The sequence below is a fragment of the Silene latifolia genome, chromosome 8 (assembly GCF_048544455.1).
Source record: "Silene latifolia isolate original U9 population chromosome 8, ASM4854445v1, whole genome shotgun sequence".
NCBI lineage: Eukaryota > Viridiplantae > Streptophyta > Magnoliopsida > Caryophyllales > Caryophyllaceae > Silene > Silene latifolia.
This window is the reverse complement of record NC_133533.1, coordinates 55,924,904-55,949,623: the sequence shown is the minus strand read 5'-3', so window position 1 is coordinate 55,949,623 and position 24,720 is coordinate 55,924,904. Positions and strand designations below refer to the sequence as shown.

At 35.8% G+C, this 24,720-nt stretch overlaps 1 protein-coding gene across 1 annotated transcript in view; it reads left to right on the top strand.

Moving 5' to 3' along the window:
• The first annotated feature begins 6,667 nt into the window (after positions 1 to 6,667).
• LOC141596871 (agamous-like MADS-box protein AGL12) overlaps positions 6,668 to 24,720 on the top strand; it is a 54,264-nt gene continuing 36,211 nt past the window's right edge. Inside the window, exon 1 of the mRNA XM_074417140.1 lies at positions 6,668 to 7,093. Within this exon, the coding sequence (XP_074273241.1) occupies positions 6,912 to 7,093 (182 nt within the window). The 5' untranslated portion in view covers positions 6,668 to 6,911. The remainder of the gene's footprint in view (positions 7,094 to 24,720) is intronic.

Genomic DNA, 24,720 nt, shown 5'->3' with positions numbered 1-24,720 from the left:
TCGACCTTTGATATATTCTCACCTGTTTATTATCATATTCATCATTAGTTTATCATTGGTTCATCATATTTAACCTAATTAGTTCATCAATTTGCTCATTAATCTCATTAATCTCATTAATCTTGCAATTAATTCATATTAATCGTTTCATCCATGTTTTATTGCTTTTATGACCATCAATCACATGTAAATAATATGTTAGTCACTTTCATCCGAGTAAATATATTAATTAATCCTTAAAATCACCAATTAATATTAACGATTTGTAGTTCCGGCTTCACAGCCAGAACTCACCCTTGGAACAGACGCAAAGAATGCTGCGCCTCTTCCGAGGGCGCGATTCTCTGCTACTGTTCAGGATGAGTTCCTCTCTCGAACTCCGTTATTGTTTGGCCTAGTTTAATTAGCATACGTATTAATTGACTATTATTCGTATTATCGCCCACTGATTTGTTCGTTAATTCTTTCTTTTTGTTCTTTTTCTCAAATTATCCGTTTTAAAGGTATTTTCGACATAAATCGCCTATTCCATTGTAATTATTGTAATTTTCTTTATTGTAATTTTCTTTATTGTATTTATCATATTTCTTGTATCATTTGTATGTTTTCACATGTAATTGAGCATTAAATCTTATTTCGACCCAATTGTATGCTAAATTAATTGTCTACCGACTTAGCCTAATTTTCACATGTTAGGATTAAAACTTGGATGTTGCATTGCATGCATATAGCCGACGATATATCAAGTACGAATAACTTCCCTAATCATTAGTAGAGGCCGCTATCGAGGCGGGCGGGATTAGGTGTTCGATCAAAAGAGCTTCCTAATACGTACCCTCACCCCTTACTCCAGATCTCCGTGAACACCCGTGTTCATTGGCATCCACGAGAGTCATTCTAGACATAGAATGCTAAGGGTAACGATTGCTTAGTGTTCATGTCACTACTTTGTGGCTTGACATGACACGAGGTATTCGAACGGTTCCAATTTCCCATAAAAATTGGTGGCGACTCCAACAAAAAATGCAAACGCTTGTTCTCTTCCTCCCAAGCGCCCCCGTGGGCCCCCCGCTGTCCACAACGTCGTGTAAAAGCCTTCGGGTGACGTATTTCAGATTTATTCTGGCAGACGATATTTTATCGTATTTACTCGAGGCAGGCCCCAGATTGGTCTGCAGGCCATCTGGTGGATATTTAATCAACTATATGTTGAGGCAGACATTACCTTTGGTAATGTAGTGTGTGTTTACTCACCTTCGGGTTGAGGCTGCCCCGGCCAGGGATTGGCGGGATGATTAGTGTAATGAGTAAGTAAAAGAAAGGAGCACGTTGTCAGGGGGTTGTGCAATGAAAAAGAAAATTGGATTATTTATCGTATGTTTTTGTTGTTAGTATTTATTCCTACTCAACCTCGTGGTTGACTGTGTATTCGTGAACACCTACAGTGAACCGTTTTATGGGGAGCAGATTTGACAGGTACCAAAGATTAGCTGACTTGGGAGCATTGGGATGAGAGACAAACTTGGAACCGTAGATGAAGTCTAGATCACATATATAGTTATATCACTTATTTATTTTCCGCTGCGAGTTGTATTTATTTTTATATTAAGTTTTAGTTGATTAAAATTGTAAAACTTATGTAATCATTAAAGTTTTATTTAAAGTACTTTGGTGAGTTGGACTTTGTTATCTACTACCTCGGGAAACCGAGATGGTAACGCTCTCATTTACTTGGGATGTCTAGCTAAAGGCTTCTGAATAAATGGGGGTGTTACAAAGTGGTATCAGAGCAAAACGATCCTCATGCCTAACCAATGAACAATAATGAACTTAGGTTGTGTCAAAATAAAATGAACCCCGGGTAGAAACTGTTAGGAGCTCCTCTTAGTACCATTAGGAAAGCGCGCCTAATTCGTACCTTGGCCCTTCCAGTTTTGAACCGGGTACCTTGAGAGATATTCCAGTGTGGGGTGATTAAAAATGAATATAGTATATTTCCCTTAGGAATTTGTTTGTCTTGTTTGAATGACTGTTTTTTGTTAATGATTGCGGATTATTTCTTTTTAAGCATTATGATAAGCATGTCTTTGATATGGGGAAGGTATGTTGGCATGTATGTGGGAGGTGTGAGTATGATTAATATGTGAAGTGTTAAAAAAATTGCGTGAAATTGTGAAGAATGCAATTTTGGTGGATTTCTCGAAATTTTTCCCTTGATTGTTTTTGCTGCCATTTATTACCTGTTTAAAATCCTTGTACGCAAATTTTATATGTGATACTATTGTGAGTTAACTTTTATATGCCACTGGTCTCGTGTTCAAATAATATAGCGTTTAGGAGAAATAAATATTTTAGTGGACAGTGGTCAGAATATTCCTGTACAGTGATGTTTTCGCGCCATGGTTTTGTAAAAATTGCCGTTTAAAAACTACCTGTCGATTTAGTGTAATTCCAACTCCATTGTTTAAAAGATTCGTATATGTTTCTAAATTGATAAGCCACATTGCAAGGTAAAGTATTTAAAATTAATAGTGATTTTTACAAGTTGACCTAAGTTTCTGACAAGTTGCTGTAAAATTTCTGTTTCGACCAAACAATTTGTAAAATGCATATTAAATTGACCTTATGAGTTTTTGACTTGATTCTTTCGCTCATGATTTACTAACTCTCTTTATTTTCTAAAAAGTATAAGTTTTGAATAATTAATTATGTTATTAATTATTTATGATTTTTTGTTTTAAATTGTAACATGTTTTCCTTATCTTTGAAAATATAAGTTGTGCTAAAATTTCTAAAGAATTGTTTCTAATTTCTTTCACCTTGGCGTTTTGATGTTGTAATTTTGTGAAATAGAATAACATGTCTAGTGATATGTGGAATGTGTTGCCTTAAGCCTACATATATGTTTACATCAATTGCATCCATGTTTAAATTAGACCTCGTTAGTAAGAAATAAACGCGCACGTAATAAAAAGGTAATTCAGAGATTGTTGTTAATAATTTATTCATCAATTGATGTTGTGTTAAAAATAGTAGATGTCTTAATTTACAATGTGTATTACATTTCTTGCGAGGTTACGATAAATGGGTTATTGTTTCTGTTGTTTGATATCCCGAACTTCGAGGACGAAGTTTATTTTTAGGGGGAAGGGATGTGATACTACAAATGTTCCGAGTTATTATTGTGATATATTGTGATAAGATTGATGTAGTTGATAATCGTAAATGATCGTAAACGGATAATTATGTTACTATAAGTTGGATGGTGCTCAGTTGTGTAGATGTTTATACGTGTTGTTGTAGTAGTTATGGGCGAACTTCGGACGAAGTTCATTTTAAGGGGAAAGACTGTAATACCCGTAGTTTAGTGAAGTTTATATAACTAATTTACGTAATTCGAATAATTGATTGTGACGGTTATAATTAATAATTGTGAATAAGACGGAATGATATAATAAAATAATAAAATAATAGAGTAATGGGTCGGAATGGTAATTGGGTAATAATAATATACGATAATTTATATGGTAATAGTGAATGATTATTATGTAGTAATAATAATAATAATAATAATAATAATAATAATAATAATAATAATAATAATAATAATAATAATAATAATAATAATAAGAATAATAAGAATAGTAATAATAATAATAATAATAATAATAGTAATTGTATTTATAGTAATAATATTTGTTATGCGACGGTAATTAAATAAATAAAATAATAAAGAAAGACGGGACTAGAGTTGGGTCATGCGCTATAGGGTTTGGGTCGACTATATATGTTGCGTAAATTGGTTGATTAATTGTCGAGATCGGATAATTACTAATAATAATAATTATTATATTTTATATTTCCTAATTGGTTCCTTATAACCTTAACCTACCAATATAAATAGATTAAACCTCAAACAATGGTCCTTATTATTCAACAACTCTGGAAAATAATTTATAAAGAGAGAGAGGGAGAATAGCAAGGGGAATAGCAAGGAATTTATCGTCTTTTATCGTCTTAAGGTAATATTCTCAGACCGTCTCATGTATATACTTTGCTATGTTATAACTCGTAAACTAGACCACCATATAACTTGCTTTGACCGTGACCTTGACCGTGGGACATCAGGGAATGGCCAGACCCCCGTTGACCGACGGGAGAGGGTGTTTTCAGGGGGTTTTATGTGGTGGTTGCGGGTGTTGTTTAACACGTTTACTATACTGTATTGAACCCATATGCAAATCGTGATGGACGTGGGTTGGGTTAGGATGGTACCTGAGGCTGCGTAGGACACCGTCGGTGGTCAGGGATGGGTAAAGGCGGTGAATTGGGTGGTTACCTTGCCGGAGTTGCGGGAAAAGGGTAGTTGTTGTTTTCGCATGAAACCTGTTTTATACACCTACCCGTGACTTATTTGACTCGGGCCTGGGTTGGTTGGGTTCGTGGGGGTTAGTCGGTGATAGTGGTGGTCGTAGGCTGGTCTGGGATGGTGGTTAGCGTGGTGGTTGGCCGGAATTTCGCAAAACAGGGAAAAACAGGGGATAGTGTCGTGGCTGTGTTGGGACGGTTACTGTGGATGAGTTTCTGACCAATAGTGAGTTTGGATGGTACCGTTGGAACCGCCTTGGATCAAGGGTGGCTGTGGTAGTTGCCTCGGGCGTGGGAGAGGGCATTTTGTATTAGTCGTGGTGGTAGGTTTTATACACGGTGGAGGTGGGTGGTTGGTTGTTAATGGTGAGTGGAGAAGGGAGTTAGGGCACGGGTTTTTGGGCTGCTGGTGGTTGTTTGATGGGTGTTGAGTGGGTGTTTGGGAGGACGGTGGTGTAGGGAGGAGGTAGTCAGGACGGGTGGTGGTTGTGGTGGCCGTGGGAAGGCGTTTGATACGGGTTTTGGGTAGTGTGTGAGACACGGGTTATACCGTGTTTGACTAAGTGTTTGTAAAGTTTATACTTTTATTTTGGACGCGGGTTTTGGGTATTGGATGTTGTTGTGACGGGTTTTAAGTGGGTTTTTCTTTGGTGACTCGGGGTTATATTTGAATCGGGTTTTAATACGTGGACCTTTAATAATAATAATAATAATAATAATAAATAATTTGATTAATTAATATAATTTATAAATTAGTAATTAATAATGAAAGGTAATAATTAATAATTGATGGAAAAATTTATAATATTTATGATAGATCGATTCGTGAAGAAATTATAAGCGGCTTCGGATTGCTTTAATTATTTGGATTGCTTGAGCTGCTTTATTGGAATTGCTTGCTTATCACGACTCCAATCCTCATAATTGGAACTTGTGAGAGAAACAGTAGAGATTTTAATCCCTGGAATATCATGAGATCCAAGGTAAAATGGGGATAAAGGATCAATTTTGAATTCTGTTTTGTTTTGATCGACGCCTTCGACTCCAGGCATGTCGATGAATAGAGAAGAAAAGAAAAAAATACGAAATTTTAGACCTGGAAGAACCGGCTCGATACCATGTTGATAATGCAAGAAATAGGACAGAAGAATTAGGGAAACGGAGAAAGAAGATGGTAGAAGAATTTGTGTTGTTCATTACGTAAATGAGCATAGCCATATATAGTACATTGTTACCAAACAAATCCCATAAAATCAGGGGAATAACAACTAATCTAGGTAACAAATACTCGAGATATTAGGCAAATATTATGCTAATATTATGCTAACTAATATATCGCTAACATATAGTCTTTATATAATCAAATAATAATTAAAATTAATTATAAGAATGTCAATGCTTTACTTAGCCTTTAACTATATTGTGTTGTATAAATTTAATTATTATTCCATAGATAAAAATAATAGAAATTAATGAATGTACAAATCCCATGTGAAATAAAATTAAATGTGTTAAGATGATGTGGAATAAAATTAAATGGGTTAAGGTAGCGTTTTAATTATATAGATATAGATAGATAATATGTTATTTATAACTATAATATATGTATATATTTTATTAAATAAAATAACGTGTCTTATATCCTATATTTTATGAGATGTTGTATCACATGTCCGTATCCGTTTTGATGCTACCTAAATTATACTCCTCCAGGCTCCATCCCAGTGATTTGGGTACCGGCCACTACCTTTATCGTACAAAATATAAATCGTGTGTTTCATTAGTTAGAAAACGTAAACGACAAAAGAAAAATAAACAATTAGGTACGTTCTGTATGTAATTCCTAAGCATCGGAATAAAACACTAAGTCATGGTTAGCCAGCAGTGAAGAGCATTAACGACTGAAGATAACCATAAAAATATATATTTTTTAAAAAAAAAAACAGTTGTTCACCCTTCAGGCTACTCACTTTTGCCTGAAAATTTCAATCGCGCCATATATGACTTATTTAGAGTCGAATATGACCGCTTTTTAACAAAAAAGTATCTGAACAACAAACACTAGGTTCAACATTTATAGTTAAATGATGGCATTTTAACAAAAAAAAAAAAGTGGTCATATTAGATTGTCTAAAAACTTCAAAGCGAATAGTTTGTCTGAAAGGAGAATTAGCGATAAAAAATTAAACACCTGAATAAAGTGAAAAGCACACAGCTCATAAATTTTTTTTTAAAAAAAAAACTAATTGTTCACTTTAGATGCGATGTATATAAGATGCTTCAAGAGGTTACAATGAAAGAACAAAGCTCTCAAATTTAGAGACTAAACTCAAAAAACAAAATATTAGAGGCTACAATCTCGAAGCTAGTTTAAACTAGTGGGGGATTGTTGGCTAATTAAGCTCACAATACTCAATTTAATTAACTAATCTTCGATTATTTTTGCAAGATTTGTTATTTCTGTACAAAAAAATAAAATAAGAAGTGAGATATTGTTTGAATATTATTTTTAGCATTTTTAGAAGGGAAAGAAGAAAAAAGAAATGGCAAGAGGAAAGGTGCAACTAAAAAGGATAGAGAACCCGGTTCATAGGCAAGTGACGTTTTGTAAGAGGCGAACCGGATTGCTTAAGAAGGCTAAGGAGTTGTCTGTGCTTTGTGATGCGGATGTTGGTGTTTTTATTATGTCCGCTCAAGGCAAGCTCTATGAACTCTCCACTAAAGGGTATGCTTCTGTTCTTTTGTCCTCTTTCTGTTTTATGGACTAGTACTTTTTAGTGTGCTTGTTTTGTGTACTTCTTAGGTTGCTGACTTGCCAGGATAATATTCTATTTCAGTTATTTTTCGTAACGTCGTCTTATATACAAGTTTTGTAAAATGAATATACTAATAAAAATACCACGATTTAATAAAAAGTAAAGACGTATTATACAAAAATTTGTGATTGATTATATTTATAGTTAAGGGGTCGCTAACCTTAGATGGTTAGTGTTCACATTTATTACTATGAAGATTGGTTTTTTATTACCTGTATATGTTTTTACCTAAAATTATTAACTAAGTTATTTTAGCTAAGAATATCTAACGAAAATTGCACATTTATCCTAGACTAAGGTGCTATTTAAGCAACCATCCGTGCCGATGAATTTTTTCTCAATTCAATTTCCCTATATTCTCTTGCCTTATTAAAATTGATGAATCATCCTGCATATATAGTATTACGGTGCATCACAACACCACAACTATTCATAATTATGACAATTGGATGTTTGAAAGTTATTGCAGAATTTTTCATAAAAAAAGGAACGAGAATTTAAATGAGATAAAAAGATGGGTATGTCTTAAAAATAAAAATAACCAATGTTGCACTTTTTTTAGGTTAAAGCTTTAAAGTGCTACTCGGCAATTTTTAACAAAAGAAGTATTTTTGTGAAGGATGATAAGATAAAAGAATTAACTTTAAGAATCGTAAGAAAAGAAGCATAAAGGCGGTGTTTTTGAAAATTAAGAGTGTGTTAAGTAATAATGTCTAACAAAATTTAGTATTTTTTACATGCTCTTAAAATTAATTTAGGTTTGAAAACATAAATTGATTTTATTGCCATGATTTCAATTGTAGAAATCAAAATGTTTGAATTCAATTCTAAATACAAATCCAAATACAAATTCAAAAATCCGTTCGGGAAATCCATGGAATTGAAATTGGAATTGGAATTGGGTTGGACGAATATGGGACGAGGTCATCACCTTTTTCTATTTGAAAAAAAAAAACATTGTCACGAAATATATTTGTGAGCGGAAGAAATATCATAAATAAGAATATTGCGATGAAATTTTCATAAAAAAAAACGTAATGGTGATGGAATTGAAATGACTACTATATGTTAAGAATTTGAGAGTTCCAGAATTTAATAAGATTGAATTGATAACGTATTGAGTACAATTCCAATTCCAAATTCTAAGGATTACCAAACACTTAAATTGTCTTAATCACAAAACTTTATTCCAATTTTATGTTCCGCAACAAAACAAAAAAGTCTTGTTTTAAAAGTTTTAAAACCTAGCATGTAATAAATGGATGAAATAGAGGATTTATTCAATCAAACATTTCATGTGCAAGAACTAGAGATAGAACCAAAATCAATCCACCCATAAACAATATAGATTATCCCTAATTGACACCCATAATCCCTCAATAATCCTAGTATGATACTACTCACTCATAGTTAGGACAACCACAACAAAACTATGTAGATTAAACATGAAATTACTCATAAAAATCTTGATCTACACAATTGATAAAGTAAATAAAAATTAATGAAGAAACAAAGAAGATTAGAGATACCAACAAAATAGGAGAATCTATATCTAAATATAAAAGAGAATTTTTTCGAGCGATTTGAGAGCGTCCACGTCATCAAAAATTAATTTAGGAAAGTATCATAAATAATAATTTTTGATGTAAAAATAAAGTGGAGAATCTTTAAATTATTATAATATATATTTCCTAAATTATATTCAAGTGATATTCAAGTGATGTTTATAATTTTGATATAAAAACTTTATATTTCATTTGACAAAAAAGTATTGTATGAAAATTATATAATTAGATTGTGACAAAAAAATGCTATCATTAGAGTGTAGATTGTATTATATTTTCTCATTATTAAATCAGGTTGATGTCAAAGTAGGTGCGAAAAAAAATGGTGTACTTAGTATGTTATTTGTCTTACATTGAAAAGTAATGTAAGTGTGGTGAATATACTATGTATAAATATTAGAATTGTCCCACATCGGAAGATTACCATAAGGCAGGGTGGTCTTATGATTATAAATAGAAGTCATAACCCAAAATCTTTAGATTCTCTTAAGTATTGTCAGAGAGAGCTCTTAAAAGAGTGTGTATTACTGTCTCTACAATAATGATTTCTAACCTAAGTTAATCTTTGGAAAATCTTTTAGTTATTATAATATATACTCTGTATTTCTTATTTTATATTCAAGTGATGTTTCTAATTTTTATATAAAAACTTTTACATTTCATTTGGCAACAAAATATCGGTAAAAAAATTATGAAAATAATATTATTAGATTCATGGTAAGAAATACTATCATTAGAGTATATATATATATGGAGAGAGAGAGAGAGAGAGAGAGAGATTTCATATAATTTGCACATATTAAAGATGGTGTATTTCATAGTATGTTATATGTTCACATTGAAAAATAATATAGGTGTGACAAATATACTACATATAAAAAATAGATTTTTTCCACATCGAAATATAGCATAAGGTGGGTGATTCTATGATTATAAATATGAGGCATCCTTGGAACTTAGGTATCAACCCTAAATCTTTTGAGTCTCTTAAGTATTGTCTTGAAGAGTTCTTAAAAGTTTATATCATTATATTTTTAACCTATAGATTTTATTTGTCCCACATTGAAAAATAATGTAGGTGTGATAAATATACTACATTTAAATAATATAATTAGAATTATGTTAAAAAATCTATCATTAGAGTATAGGTTCATATAATTTGCACATATTTTAATTATGATAAAAAAAATAGAAAACAAACATATGAATATTAATAGATAATATAATATTTGCTTATTATTAAATTGGGTTGGATGTCGAATTAGGTTCAAAAAATATGGTGTACTTTTAAATATGTTATTCGTCTCACATTGAAAAATAATGTAGGTGTGATAAATATATACTACGTATAAATAGTTGAATTGTCCCACATTAGAAGATTATTATAAGGTGGGGTGATCCCATGATAAATAGGATTTATCCTTGGAACTTAGGTATCACCCCAAATATATTGAATCTCTCAAAGTATACTTATTATATAAGAGACTTTAAACATAATCTTGAATTAAATGTTAAATTTTTAAAGTTGTAACATTTTTTAGGTGGAAGAAAGAGCGATAAAATGGTCAATATTATAACGAAAAATTTTCATGGTACCCTCGAATTTTGGTAGATTACACATAATACCCCTAATTTTAAGTTTCTACATATAATACCCTTGTGTTTACTTTTTTCATAACGCTATTACTCCTATGAGTAACTAGATGAGTAATTGAGCATGTCATGCTATTTGTGTTTTGTTATTTAGGTATTAAATGTTAGTTTATTAAATAAAATATGGATTTAGGAATTAGATGATGAAGTGTTTGTGTAATAAATAACAAAAGAAAAAGGCGTCACAAGTCATAGGAGTAATGACGTTATGACGGAAGTTGTCAAATGGTATTTTGGGAAAGAAAAAGGTGAACACAAGGGTACCATTTGTAGAAACTTAAAATTAGGGGTACCATGTGTAATCTATCAAAGTTCAAGGTTACCATGAGAAATTTCCAATATTATAATGATATAGTTAATTAAATTTTCATTTAAAAGAGAGAGATATCCGTACCAATAAAACAATAAAAGGGGTATTATTTTTTAATTGTTATTTTATTATCACGCCATCAAACTTAACGTCCATTTAACAGCCTTTACATTAGGGGGTACCATGGGGACAAAAATGGAACCTCAAGGGTACCATAGGCAGATTCTTAAAAGTAGGGGTAACATGGAAAATCTGACAAAATTAAGGGGTACCACGGGAAATTTCCGTATCTCAATTATGATAAAAAAATATTGAAGAAAAAAAACGTACAAATATTAATGGAGAGTACTCGATCATATTATTAAATTTAAATATAACTATTAGATATAATGAGTAGCAATTGTCCGTATTCGGTATTCGGGATCTGGTTGGATGTTGAACTAAGTGCAAAAAAGATGGTGTAATTCTGAGTATGTTATTTGTCCACATTGAAAAACAATGCAAGTTTGATGAATATATATTACATATAAATAGTAGAATTGTCTCACATCAGAAAAATAAATACCACTAGAGGAAGGGATTAGCGTCAAAAACCAATCCAATGAGCGTAAAAGACAAGAAAAAAGGGGTGAGTAAGGGGCTAAAAGTTGTTTAAAAATACACCAAAATCCATTGGAAAATAAAAAAGACGCATGTCCGTTGAAATGGTTGTTGCGGATCCCGTCTACATTTTTGTCTTAAGTATGAAGGTCTTGTCTTGGCACTTAAGAGTCATCTTCAAATTAGCTAGTTCAACTCTCTTTCCATCCTAAACCCTATAAGCTAGGCCTCAATCATCAATCTTTGTTGATGTCTAATGATCTTCATTGTAGTGATACACCCTCTATAATTATTGTGGTGGATAGTTTAGAGAAATTGGGAGAGTGTCATGGTTTTATTTTTAACATTGACAAAATCAACATCTATTTTGGAGCAGTTTTATCTTCTGTAAAAGAAGAAAATAAAAGGTTGAGCTAAGCTTTGAGTTTCTTTACTTGCGAAAAACAAATTATACTTAATAAATGATACTTATATAATACACTAGTTGGTCTTGTGTAACTTATTAAATTTAGTTTTGTTTACTTCACTTAACGCAAATTAGTTTATGATTTAGTTCTTTTCAATTAAAAAATATAATACTACTAAAAAACAATTAAGAATAGGCAACTTAGACGGGGTCGGACATTCAAACTAGACTTTATTAAATATAGTTATATAAAGGGTAATGCTAAATACAATCCAGTAGGTTGTATTTAAGAAACCAAAAGAGGAAATAAATTCTTAATATATGCATTAATTGTATTGGTTAATGTGTAATTTAGTTCTTAATTCCTAAATTAATACCCAAATTAGAAGGTATTTAATGCTTAAATACAACCGACTGGGTTGTATTTAGCATTACCCTTATATAAAAGCTTTTACAAAAATAAAGAGTCGGGCTAAGCGTTGACTTTTTTTAATTTGAAAAGATAATGATACTAGTACTTATATGCTCTTTAGTACATTAATTGGTCTTGTAACACCCCCATATGCTCAGGAGTCTTAACAAGACCTTCCTAGCATATAAGGGCGTTACTACCTCGGTTGCCCGAGGACAGTAATAATCAAATGTCGATAAAAGAACGTTTAAATTAAATTACAAGTGATTACAAACAACAGACGGTATGAAAGGTACAACTCAAAACCACTATCTACTATGTGAACTACTTCTATCGTGACTCGTGATAGACTCGTCCCTCCAAGCACCCAGCTAGCATCCAAACAACAACCTGCTAAGACTGACTGCTCACCATAGTGGATCACGCCAGACACAATAGAAACAAACAACAAAACTAAACCACACAAGGTCAGCAACTGAGGGAACAACATACAACAACAGACACAACACAAGTACAACAACACACACACCACATCTCCTCCAACCAACCCCCATCACTGACTGTCCGATGGACCAGCCCTGCCAGTGGGGGACCGCAGTCGTTCCCACCTATGCCCCGCTCATCTATCCGAGCGATAAACCCCATGTCCATTAATGTGCACATCCGCTCCCGTGGCGGGTTCCACGGAGAGCGAACTACGGGCGTGAAGCCACTCCCGCAAGTGACTCCACTCAGCCGAGGACGCACCTCGAGAACCATAGACAAATAATCACAATCAGCTGTACCAGAACAACAATAATCAAAACAACACAAAACCAACCAACTACCACATTCAATCAATAATACTGACATTACATCAACCAGACCACACAAACAGACACTCTAGACAATCAGCAGTACTGAGTAGGCGAACCTACCTTTAGCAAACCGCAGCGATTCCGTGTCCGATCACATGATACCAATCAACCAAGCAACACACCTATACAAACAGTACAACCATCTATCACTACCACTACAAACCTAACTGAAAACAACGATGACGATGATGATGACGATAACATACCTATACATAGCAATCCGGCGTCAAGACCGCTACCCGACTCAAGCATCTCATTCCCATGGTGTAATCATCCTCAAGGACCTCAAGGCAAGGATTATGGTGAAGGAGAAAGGAGGTGACGACATCTAGGTTTAGGGAGAAGGTGCGGAAAATGATTTGGGGTTTCACCATTATCGATTTATAAATCCCCACTGCAAACTCGTTACTCGATCGAGTAACTAACTTACTCGATCGAGTGAACCCTACTCGATCGAGCTCCCAAGTTACTCGATCGAGTAGCCTCAGCTAAATCGAGTAACACACAACCAAAGCTTACATCGACACCAGTCATCACTTGTAAGGTTTCCGAAGGTCAAGATAGGTGTCTAAGATCGGTCAACGGCTCCCTAAAAGGACGGGTATTACAGTCTTCCCTCCTTAAAAGAACTTCGTCCCCGAAGTTTGACTCATCCTCCCCCGCGGCACACAGACAAAGGAACCAAGGTCAACACCACCGTTTACCCGACACAGGTCAACATACTCGTTTAGAAATACCATCCCACTATGTATGTTCATAAGACATCATCATCATCCAACTTAGCACACAATACACAACATGACTTTCAGCGAATCACCAGCTTCCTTTTGAATTACCGAACACACATTGTCCACAAGAACGACTAATTCGACTATCACTTGCACTTACTACATAATATTACTCAAATGTAAACCAACGCAACTATCAGAGTATTCCTTCATCAATTTCTTGTCAACAACAAACAGTTACAAAACACTCAAAACACAGTCCTACTACTGATTCACAACGATACATTACTCATTCCACTTTATTACTTTAACCACACAACACAATTCTACTAATAGAAACTCCACTACTGCTAATAACATCCAATTCCCATGACAACATACTGAACGACTCATAGAAAATAAGATCTAACAACATGCTATTCTATTCAACAATTATAAACTGTCACCAGTTACACAATAACCACTACAACATTATCCATGCAATCATTCAAAATACTCTAAAATATCACGAAAATACTATAAAATTGTTACAATTACGTCATTTTTCCTTTGCGACATTACTCTTCCCCTCTTAAAAGGAATTTCGTCCCCGAAGTTCGCCATCAAACAACTTCCCTGTCCCCAAAAACCGATATACATTATTCCACATTGACATTACTTACAAATCGCAATGCAAGCCTTGCCTCGTGTTAACCAATATACTTCTGGAGATTACACAAGTTTGACTCATATAAATACGAAACCATCGAAAACGGAAATCACACCACGAGATATACTATCATCAACTAGCAGCCATGACATCAATTACTTCTTACACATTCATTTAGACTATGCAATGCGGATTATAACCACTGAACATGATGTTACCTGAGATAAAACGATTTAGCATACAAAATTTTATAAATACCACCGAAAGTTGTATAAATCATACCAATATGCACATTGTATAGCCACCGTTGAGACAATACTACGAGATAATATACCCACAGCAAGAAATATTATAACAACAACTATCACCATGACGATGCCACCAAATATTAAAATGAAATTCAGCTGTAACAGTGTTACTCGATCGAGTTCGTAGGGCACTCGATCGAGCTGGGCTTACTCGATCGAGTTCATAAGTTACTCGATCGAGTAAACTGAGATCAGAATACTCCCAGACATCACCCATGCAGTTACTCGATCGAGTGAGGGGCACTCGATCGAGTAGCCACATGTCATATTTTCCCCAATCCGTCACTATTAAAATCTAAGGCAACAAATATACGAGTCGGAAACGTGTTCCCGACAATAAAATCCTGCATCAATGTCTGAAAAGCATCTAAAATACGGCCTTATGGGCGAAAAACAAACCAAAGTCAAATAAAATACTACCAACCAAGTGCCGATCAACAACAAATCATCAAGCCGAGTACGAAATATGACAAATCCATGAGAAAAGTGTATATATAAAACAAGACTAACAAAACAGACATCAAATCATAGCCTGCTTATCCATCACATCGTCTCCACCATCACCTCCAGACGTGCCTGCTCCAGCTGCATCCTGACCTGCGACTTCACCAACGCCGGAATCTGCTCCCATACGCCATGGGGCTAAGCAACCGTAGGGATATGACTGAGGCTCTCCCCAAGTAGACCGCTCAACCCCAAAAGAGTGGAAAACCCCATTGTCATCCCCAACGCCTCTCCACCATACCGGCTGCGCCGCCTCAGTCCCGATGCCCTGTACATACGCCATCTCATGGAGGTTCCGGGGCGTCAAGGTAGCAGACATCCTCTCCGTGAGCTCGCTCACTCTCATCTTCGGGGTGAAGAAGGAAGGGTAACCGGGAAACTGGTACTGTGGGGGCACCGGCTGCTCTGGCCGAGTCTCAGCCACCCTCTTCCTCACTCGTCGTGGTCCTTTCCCTACCTTAGGCTGGGCATCCTTAAGTCTAGCACGATCCCCTTTCGTCGGCTCGGGCATCACCTCTAAGATATCCGGGTCGATGAGGTAAAGCTGCCTCTCAGGAGCCTCCTCCTCATCATCATCAGAATCGGTAGCCACCACTGCCGCCGGTAAAGGCTCGGTCACGGGAAGGTGTTGGGGAGCAGGTATCCGCATCCAACTCATCCCCCAAACTCTCCATGCTAACCCACCACCCTCCAAAGTCCTCAACCACTTGATGTCAAGAAAGTACTCTCTCTGAAACCCCGCGATAAAGCGGAAAATATGACTAATAAATCATAGCGGAAATTTAGGAGATTTTAAAAACTTTTAAATTAATAGTTAAAGATTAACACGTGGGTGCCAAAAACGAAATGAAACAAATACAATAATAGGCAGACTTAAGTTATTACAACCCAAGTCTAGCAAGCGGGGAAAAGATATCCCACGAATAAACAAATAAAGGGTTTCTAACTAGCAAACTAAGGTCCAAGGGTTTAGTTCTCGCTAGCCCACACGTCTTCCCCACGTAAGCATCTTCACCACATGTCATTCATATAAACATGAACGCCACAGTCAGTGGGGAGTGACTCAAGGTTCTCCCAGCCACAATATGTCGAAATGCAAGTAACAAACACTTAATTAAACATATTAATCATGCAACATATATGAACAATAAAGAACGAGTAGATATAATGAATAATCATGATGAGACAGGCATAATACTTTCTTAATAGAATAGGCATGATATATTAGAATAAATATGTAATCAAGGGCATAGAACAACCAAGTCAACCAACTCATATTGACACGACTCACAAATGTAAGACCAACACAAAGTGTAGACGGAGTATCCGGCTCAGAGGCTACCTTTAAAGCATGTCCGAGATACCACACACAAGACTACATCCTAGACTCCAACCTCCTAGTAGGACGACGATCATAATACGGTCCTAGTCTAAACCTGGATCCAGACTCTCGGGATGGACGTCACCCGATTCGACATGCGGTGACCTATCCGCATACAAGACTCGAAACATGGCACACAGACCTTAATCAAAGGTCGAGTAACCCCAAATCGAAAACATGGGACACAGTCCGTAACCAAAGGTCTGAAGAGGCGGAAGGATAACCCAATCCGGAAACATGGCACACATATCCGTAACCAAAGGTGCGAAAGGGTAAATAAGGAATGTCAAGTCGTCACACAATGTAAAATGTCACACTTGAGTCACAATAAGAGTAGGAAAGATCATGCGAATATAAACACGATAGAATGTCATACATTACGGAATTACTAATGTCGCATTCATACTTATGGCTTGCATCTCACCATAAGTACGGATGGGAACATCAATCCCGACGATCATATTGCAACTAGAGGGCTTATAGCTCACCCCTAGTATCCGATAGGACCAAGACTCTCACAACAGAACAATACAAGGCATTATCAAGAATATGACCCTTCACAAATAATTATTTAACAATAAATATCTCATACTTGTCTTATGCAAATGAATATTTCATTTTATAATTTATCATGCAGGTTAAACAAAATATAATGAGTGACAACGAATAATTTACGTTATATGAAATTACGGAATAATATGTGACCAAGCCCACATGACTCATTCATGAGCCCAATAGTCAAACCATGCGAGGCCCAATACTAGAAATCACAAGAACCCAACATGTGAACCATCACAAACCCAATGAATATAACAAACTTAGCCCAACAAGCAAGCTTGACAAGTCCAACTAAATTAATAAGACAATTTCAATTAAATTAGCAATGCAAGACCAAATAAATAAATATGAGAAGTCCAATTAGATTAACAAGTCAAGCCCAAATAAATAAATGTGTAAAAGAGCGATATTAACAAATTACGTTATATAAAATACGAGACGGTTATTTAATCATATTTTAAATAAACCAAACTAGCGCCAAAACAATTTATAAACATGACTAGCCCAAATTACCAAATATAGCTAGCCCATTTACTAAAATCAAATGAGGCCAACAAACTAAATCAAATGAGGCCAACAAAATAATTATGTGAAAGAACGATATTAACGAATTACGTTATATAATTCGAGGCGGGAATTTAAACGATTCATACATACTAAATTGGCGCCGAAAGTACTCATAATATGAGTGTGGCCCAATAACTTTAAGTCAGCCCAACAAAAGAGTATGGTAAGCCCAAAAAAAATACATATTCACAAAAATTGTTTAAGGAACTCAAACAAGAGGGCAAGGGAAAGGTATGACTCCCACACCATGACCACAACCCGACACCTCCATTTCGACTGCTCAAGCTAACTCGAATGGCCACATAAACCGCGCTACAAAAGATACCAAAACCGACCACACCACCACCCATTTCACGGCTGCCAAACAGTCCGAAAAACCGCCACAAAACCGTGACCAAACGCGGGTCAATCAACATGTGAAACAAAAGACGGACATATAAACTTGCTTGAGACGGATACATATATACATATATTCATACGCCTAAAATGACCCAAACTAACTTACAAACGCCGACCAACGACACCCACCCGCAACCTGCCATCTCGACTGTCCAAAACAGTCCTGAATACTCATTCAAAGCCCACCCAAAACAAAGTATCACACGCCCTAAGCTACTACATGTTCACGCCTAAAGCAGACCGAAGATGAGCCATCTCTACTCGAAATACCCAGTAAACCAGTCCACACAGTCTCTACTCCGACGGCCCAGAAATAGACCGAAGAACACCATTCTACCCGTCCCAAAACTGAGTCCCGAAACAGTCCAATTCCAACGCAAAAACCGTCTTGCACAGCTCCAAAAATGCAATTCAAAACAGTCTACTTCAACTCATTTTAAGACGACTTTTCAGGCGAGGTTAAGATGGAAATTAAACACAACTAATTCATTAATAACAACAACTACACATCAAAAACAATTAAAGAATAAAACTTTACGACAAAGGAGTGTAAAAACCGAGTTGAAGGGGGTGGAATATCGACTCATTGTCGAGTAACCTATCACCGTTACCTCGGAAACACTTTAAATCCTCAAGCAAACCTTCTACCAAACACGGGTCTTCGAAACCTTCATTAAAGGGCGAGAAAACGAGATAAAGAGGCTAGAAAACGAATACTTTCATAAGACGGCGACTTTCGAAACTACTACAAAATCAAGACTTTCTTACCTTAAAAGAACGAGGAAGGAACGAGGAAGCTAATGGTACAAAAATAATGGAGTTTGGTTGAGAAATAAGGGAGAAAATGGAGGTTGAAAGAGACGGGAAATGGTTGTTGGTTGTTGCTGTTGTTTTGTGTTTTTACGCAGGAAAAGGAAGAAGAAAGAGTGGGGGGTGTGGGGTTGGGGACGCAGTAAGGTATCAACAACAATAATATAATAATGATAATAGTACTTGTAGTATATATATAATAATATATAATAATAATAATAATAATATATAAATATGTATAAAAGAGATATTTAAAGGTAGAGTGTAAGAGGGTAGGTGAGCGTGTTGTCACTTTTCGATTGGTCCGCGCTTAGATAAGATTCCCCATTGAAATATGGCGGTCTAATGTTAGACGGAATTTAAGACGGAAATTATTATTATTATCACTATTATTACTGTCCGACTAAAATACGTATACATTTATTCTTATATATATTATGCCTCAAGAATATAATTTAATAATACATATTTCTATATAAATGAGCTTTTATATATTATTTTTATAAAGATCGTGTTTGAAATAAAATTAATTAAATTGAATAATTCAAAAATATAAAATAAAGTAATCAAATGGTTTAATAAATTTTAAATGTCAAAGTGGGAAATTCGCGGGTGTTACACTCTCGATCCAAGGTAGGCACCGATGGGGTCAAGGGTGTATAGGCCGAGGAGGCCACAAAGGTAGTAAGCCTCTCCGCCAACCAAGTGGCAATGGCACCACAACTCAGAAAACGAGCGTCAGAAGAGGCCATCAAGGCTAAGCTGGCACACACTATGTCCGGGGCACTGAAGGTGACTCTCTGAGATCGGATGGGGTTAAGGTACGCCGCAAGCAACATCACCTCGTGTGAGTTAAGCTTACTCACATCTTTCCTCTCATAAAGCAAACAGGTCAAAGCACGAAGAAAGATCTTTAGGGTGACATGTTGAACATCATTAATCAACATGCTGCTAGAGGTGGGGGCGGGTTTGCCGGTAAAGCAAGGCATAAGGCTACTAGCTCCACACTCAGTCGGGATGTTCCTAAGAGCTCTCTTCGCAGGTCTAGCAAGGCCGAGGTGGGTGGCAAACATGTCCATGGTCAGAAAGAAACTGGTGTTCATGAGGCGGAACTCAACGGTTTGTTCCACCGCATCATACTTGAAAGAACTCACGAACTCAAGGGTCATAAAAGCATAAGAGTGTTTCCGAAGAAGGTACAACCCAGTCATACCCAAGGTCTCGAAGATGTGCCTCACATTAGTCTCAATCCCCAGGTCAGTCAAGAGAGTAGTATCAATGCAACGGGTGGGTCTCATACGACGCCTCTGCAAAGCCACGAAAGCATCTCTCTGTGTAAAGTCCACAAAAACAACAGAAGGGTACTCGGGTACCGCTGGGATCGTAGGTCCCCCACTCCCCTCGCCTACCTCGGGCTCAGAAGCCCTCCCCCTCTTACTTTGGCGGGTTCCGACAGTTGGTCTCGGCATCTATTTCAACACATAACTTAGATACGCAAACAACACTTAATTGAAACATATAAACTTTCATATGTAGACATGGGAAAAAGGAATCACTATGTACACACTTTCACCAAACAATCCAAAAATTGCAATTATAACTTCCTAAAAGATCGGTAGACGGTCTCACAGCTACAACATTATGGCCAATTATGACATCAATTAACAACCCAACTACAAATTTTAAAGATTACACTTCCAAAATAGTTTCACAAATAGACAAATTTCATAAGAATGTAGGACGGATTTCAGTTTGGAGCACTTTTAATACGGAGTTTTAAGGAAAAATTTGAGTAAAAACCATCAAAATCAACACTAAACATGGTACCCATAACAAAATTCACTTAATTTTCCCCCTTTTATATACAAAAGACAATCAAAAATAAATTTATAACTCCAAACCCTAGAAAATTCGGTGCATACAAAACCCCCAAATTGATCCAATTTTTGTATATCTAGCATCAATACTCAACAAATCAAGGCAAGTAAATCATGTGACAACAATTATAAGCAATATTTCACACATATAGATCGAATTTTCAGCAAATACCAACAACCTACATGCTTCTAATCAATTAAAAACATAGAAATAGGATGAACATTCTTACCTTGAATGATTTGTAAGGAAAGAGGATGAATTAAGCAAAAAAACACCAAGATTCAAGCACCAACACACAAGGATGAGAGAAAAAGAGAGAGATATGGGGACTTAGGGTTTAGATGAATGAAGAATTAAGAAGAAAAGAATAGAGAAGAAGGAATATGAATCCCGTATAAACCCGGGCACTGTTCACTTACTCGATCGAGTAAGTAGGTTACTCGATCGAGTGGGAGCTACTTGGTCGAGTTTCCGTTGGCATATCCAACTTTTCCGATGTTATAACCTCCTAATTGGATCGAATGAGGTATACTCGATGGAGTAGATACTCTTACTTGGTCGGACAAGATTATGAACGAGGTCAAAAGTTACGAATTTGAGTAACGGTTCCTGCAAAACAACAACTCGTGTCGATTCCAAAATAAATTTGGAAATCGTCACAGATTATTATATTCATTCATGACGTATTACTACTACTCAAATGCAACGTAACGGTTTCATTCAACCAAGATACATATCACTTCCTTTTATAACGACATTACAAGAAACGATTGACCACACTATTAGCTTATCCACGTATACATTCATCACACTATTTTACTTCTAATCATACATTTGCAACTTCAATAATACAACTTATAATAATATCACTCTAAGCATTCATCTAACATTTAACCATCATTTATTATCCGAGTTTGTTAATAATTCAATCAAGTCACCATGAATTATCAACTACATTACTCAACTTACTATGCTATATCATGAAAGCATTCAACCATTCATCCATCACACTTACCAATTACTACTTAACAAACGTTACAACTAATTCAAAACTTACTACTTACTATCATCACCACATGCAAGACTCACAATTCCTTTATAACTAATACGCATAGAACGATTTAGGAAACATTATTATCGTCACATCACACGACACTGCTACGAACTATAAACATTTCACCACTTCCATTACTTCCATACACACTTCTACTCAACCACGGACAGTTTCTCATCACAGTTTCTCATCACAATTACACATACTAACCTTAATAGAGACTCCATCACAGATATTTCTAACATAACCATTATACACACTAGGCACAGAACTCCCGACTTAATATTCCCATGATCGGTGACTGGCTTAAGCATAATGGGGCCATGATTTTTAAATGAGGGCGCCTACTCACCCAAAATCTAGCATCAGCTGGGGCTCCCAATATACCAGGTTCATTTTATTACACTTTTTACGTTCATTGGGCTCATTTGTGATAGGTTCCAAAATCGTCTCTCTGATACCACTTTGTAACACTCCCATGTGCTCAAGACCCTTAACAAAACCTTCCTTAGCATATAAGGGCGTTACCACCTCGGTTGCCCGAGGACAGTAATAATCAAATGTCGATAAAAGAACGTTTAAATTAAATTACAAGTGATTACAAACAACAGACGGTATGAAAGGTACAACTCAAAACCACTATCTACTATGTGAACTAATTTTGTCGTGACTCGTGATAAACTCGTCCCTCCAAGCACCCAGCTAGCATCCAAACAACAACCTGCTAATACTGACTGCTCACCATAGTGGATCACGGCAGACACAACAGAAACAAACAATAAAACAAAACCACACAAGGTCAGCAACTGAGGGAACAACATACAACAACAGACACAACACAAGTACAACAACACACACACCACATCTCCTCCAACCAACCCCCATCACTGACTATCCACTGGACCAGCCCTGCCAATGGGGGACCGCAGCCATTACCACCTAAGCCCCGCTCATCTATCCGAGCGATAAACCCCATGTCCATTAATGTGCACATCCCCTCCCGTGGCGGGTTCCACGGAGGGCGAACTATGGGCGTGAAGCCACTACCACAAGTGACTCCACTCAGCCGAGGACGCACCTTGAGAACCATAGACAAATAATCACAATCAACTGTACCACAACAACGATAATCAAAACAACACAAAACCAGCCAACTACCACATTCAATCAACAATACTGACATTACATCAACCAGACCACACCAACAGACACTCTAGACAATCAGCAGTACTGAGTAGGCGAACCTACCTTTAGCAAACCGCGGCGATTACGTGTCCGATCACATGATACCAATCAACCAAGCAACACACCTATACAAACAGTACAACCATCCATCACTACCACTACAAACCTAACTGAAAACAACGATGACGATTATGATGACGATAACATACCTATACATAGCAATCCGGCGTCAAGACCGCTACCCGACTCAATCATCCCATCCCCATGGTGTAATCATCCACAAGGACCGCAAGGCAAGGATTATGGTGAAGGAGAAAAGAGGTGACGGCATCTAGGTTTAGGGAGAAGGTGCGGAAAATGATTTGGGGTTTCACGATTATCGATTTATAAATCCCCGCTGCAAACTCGTTACTCGATCGAGTAACTAACTTACTCGTCGAGTGAACCCTACTCGATCGAGCTCCCAAGTTACTCGATCGAGTAGCCTCAGCTAAATCGAGTAACACACAACCAAAGCTTATATCGACACTAGTCATCACTTGTAAGGTTTCTGAAGGTTAAGATAGGTGTCTAAGGTCGGTCAACGTCGGTCAACGGGTCCCTAAAAGGACGGGTATTACAGGTCTTATAAATATTTGTGACGGTACACGTCTTTCGGGTAATACAAAAAAAGGGTTTATAATAAGTTGTCTTTCGACAATAGCGTATCTAGGACTTGAACACAGATGATGCAAATTAATAATGATAGCAGCGACAAGAACAAAAATTTAAACACAAAAAAATCGTGAGTAATAATTCTTTACCTTAGAAGGACACCATGACAATCCGAAAAATTGGAGCCCAATAACATGATACTATTGTTTATGTTAAAAACAGTATTTGAATAGATAATATTGTATCTTATAAGTTAATAAATAAGAGGATATTTAAAAGTCGGAACATTAGAACTACCACCTTAATTATTAATTTCGTTAACAACAAATTTTATATAAAAATTGTAACCTAATAAGTAACAAATAAAAATAAAAATAAACACATAACTATGTAGCGAAACAATGAAAATGTTGAATTAAAGTCTAAAACTATGCATTAAATAGCATTAAAGGGATAACATCCCTTATCTATTAAAAGATTAGGAATTCTCACATTTTTCCCTTCAAAAAGTATCTTTTAAAATAAGGAAGGTAACTACAATTATGTGTATTCTTTAAGGCCATGTTTGGTAAGCGGCGGATTAATTTCAACATAAACAGGTTACAAAAGCATATTATAAATGGCAAATTTTATCAACAGAATTAGTTTGAGTGTTTGGTAATTGACAGATTACGATTAGTAGATTGCAAGTTTTCTTTGTAAAATGGAGTAAAATTTCCTATTTTAGAATATGTTAACCAATATGCTGGGGTAAGCAGCATATTGTAAAACAACATATTGACCCCAAATATGTTGTTTCAATATGTTGTTTACCAAACACTAAAATCCTCTATTTACTAAAAGAATAGGAAAAACTTCAAGTTTTCCCCCTAAGTACATTTCCTATTTTGATAAAACCTCTTATTTACTTTCCTATTTTGATATAATCCCTTATTTAAAAATTTTTTCGTAATATTTTTATAATAAAAAATTCGTTCTTTGTATGCTAAATCGTATCTAAATGATATGCTAATAAAAAAATTTCATTAATTTTGTTTATAAATATGAAGTACATTTTA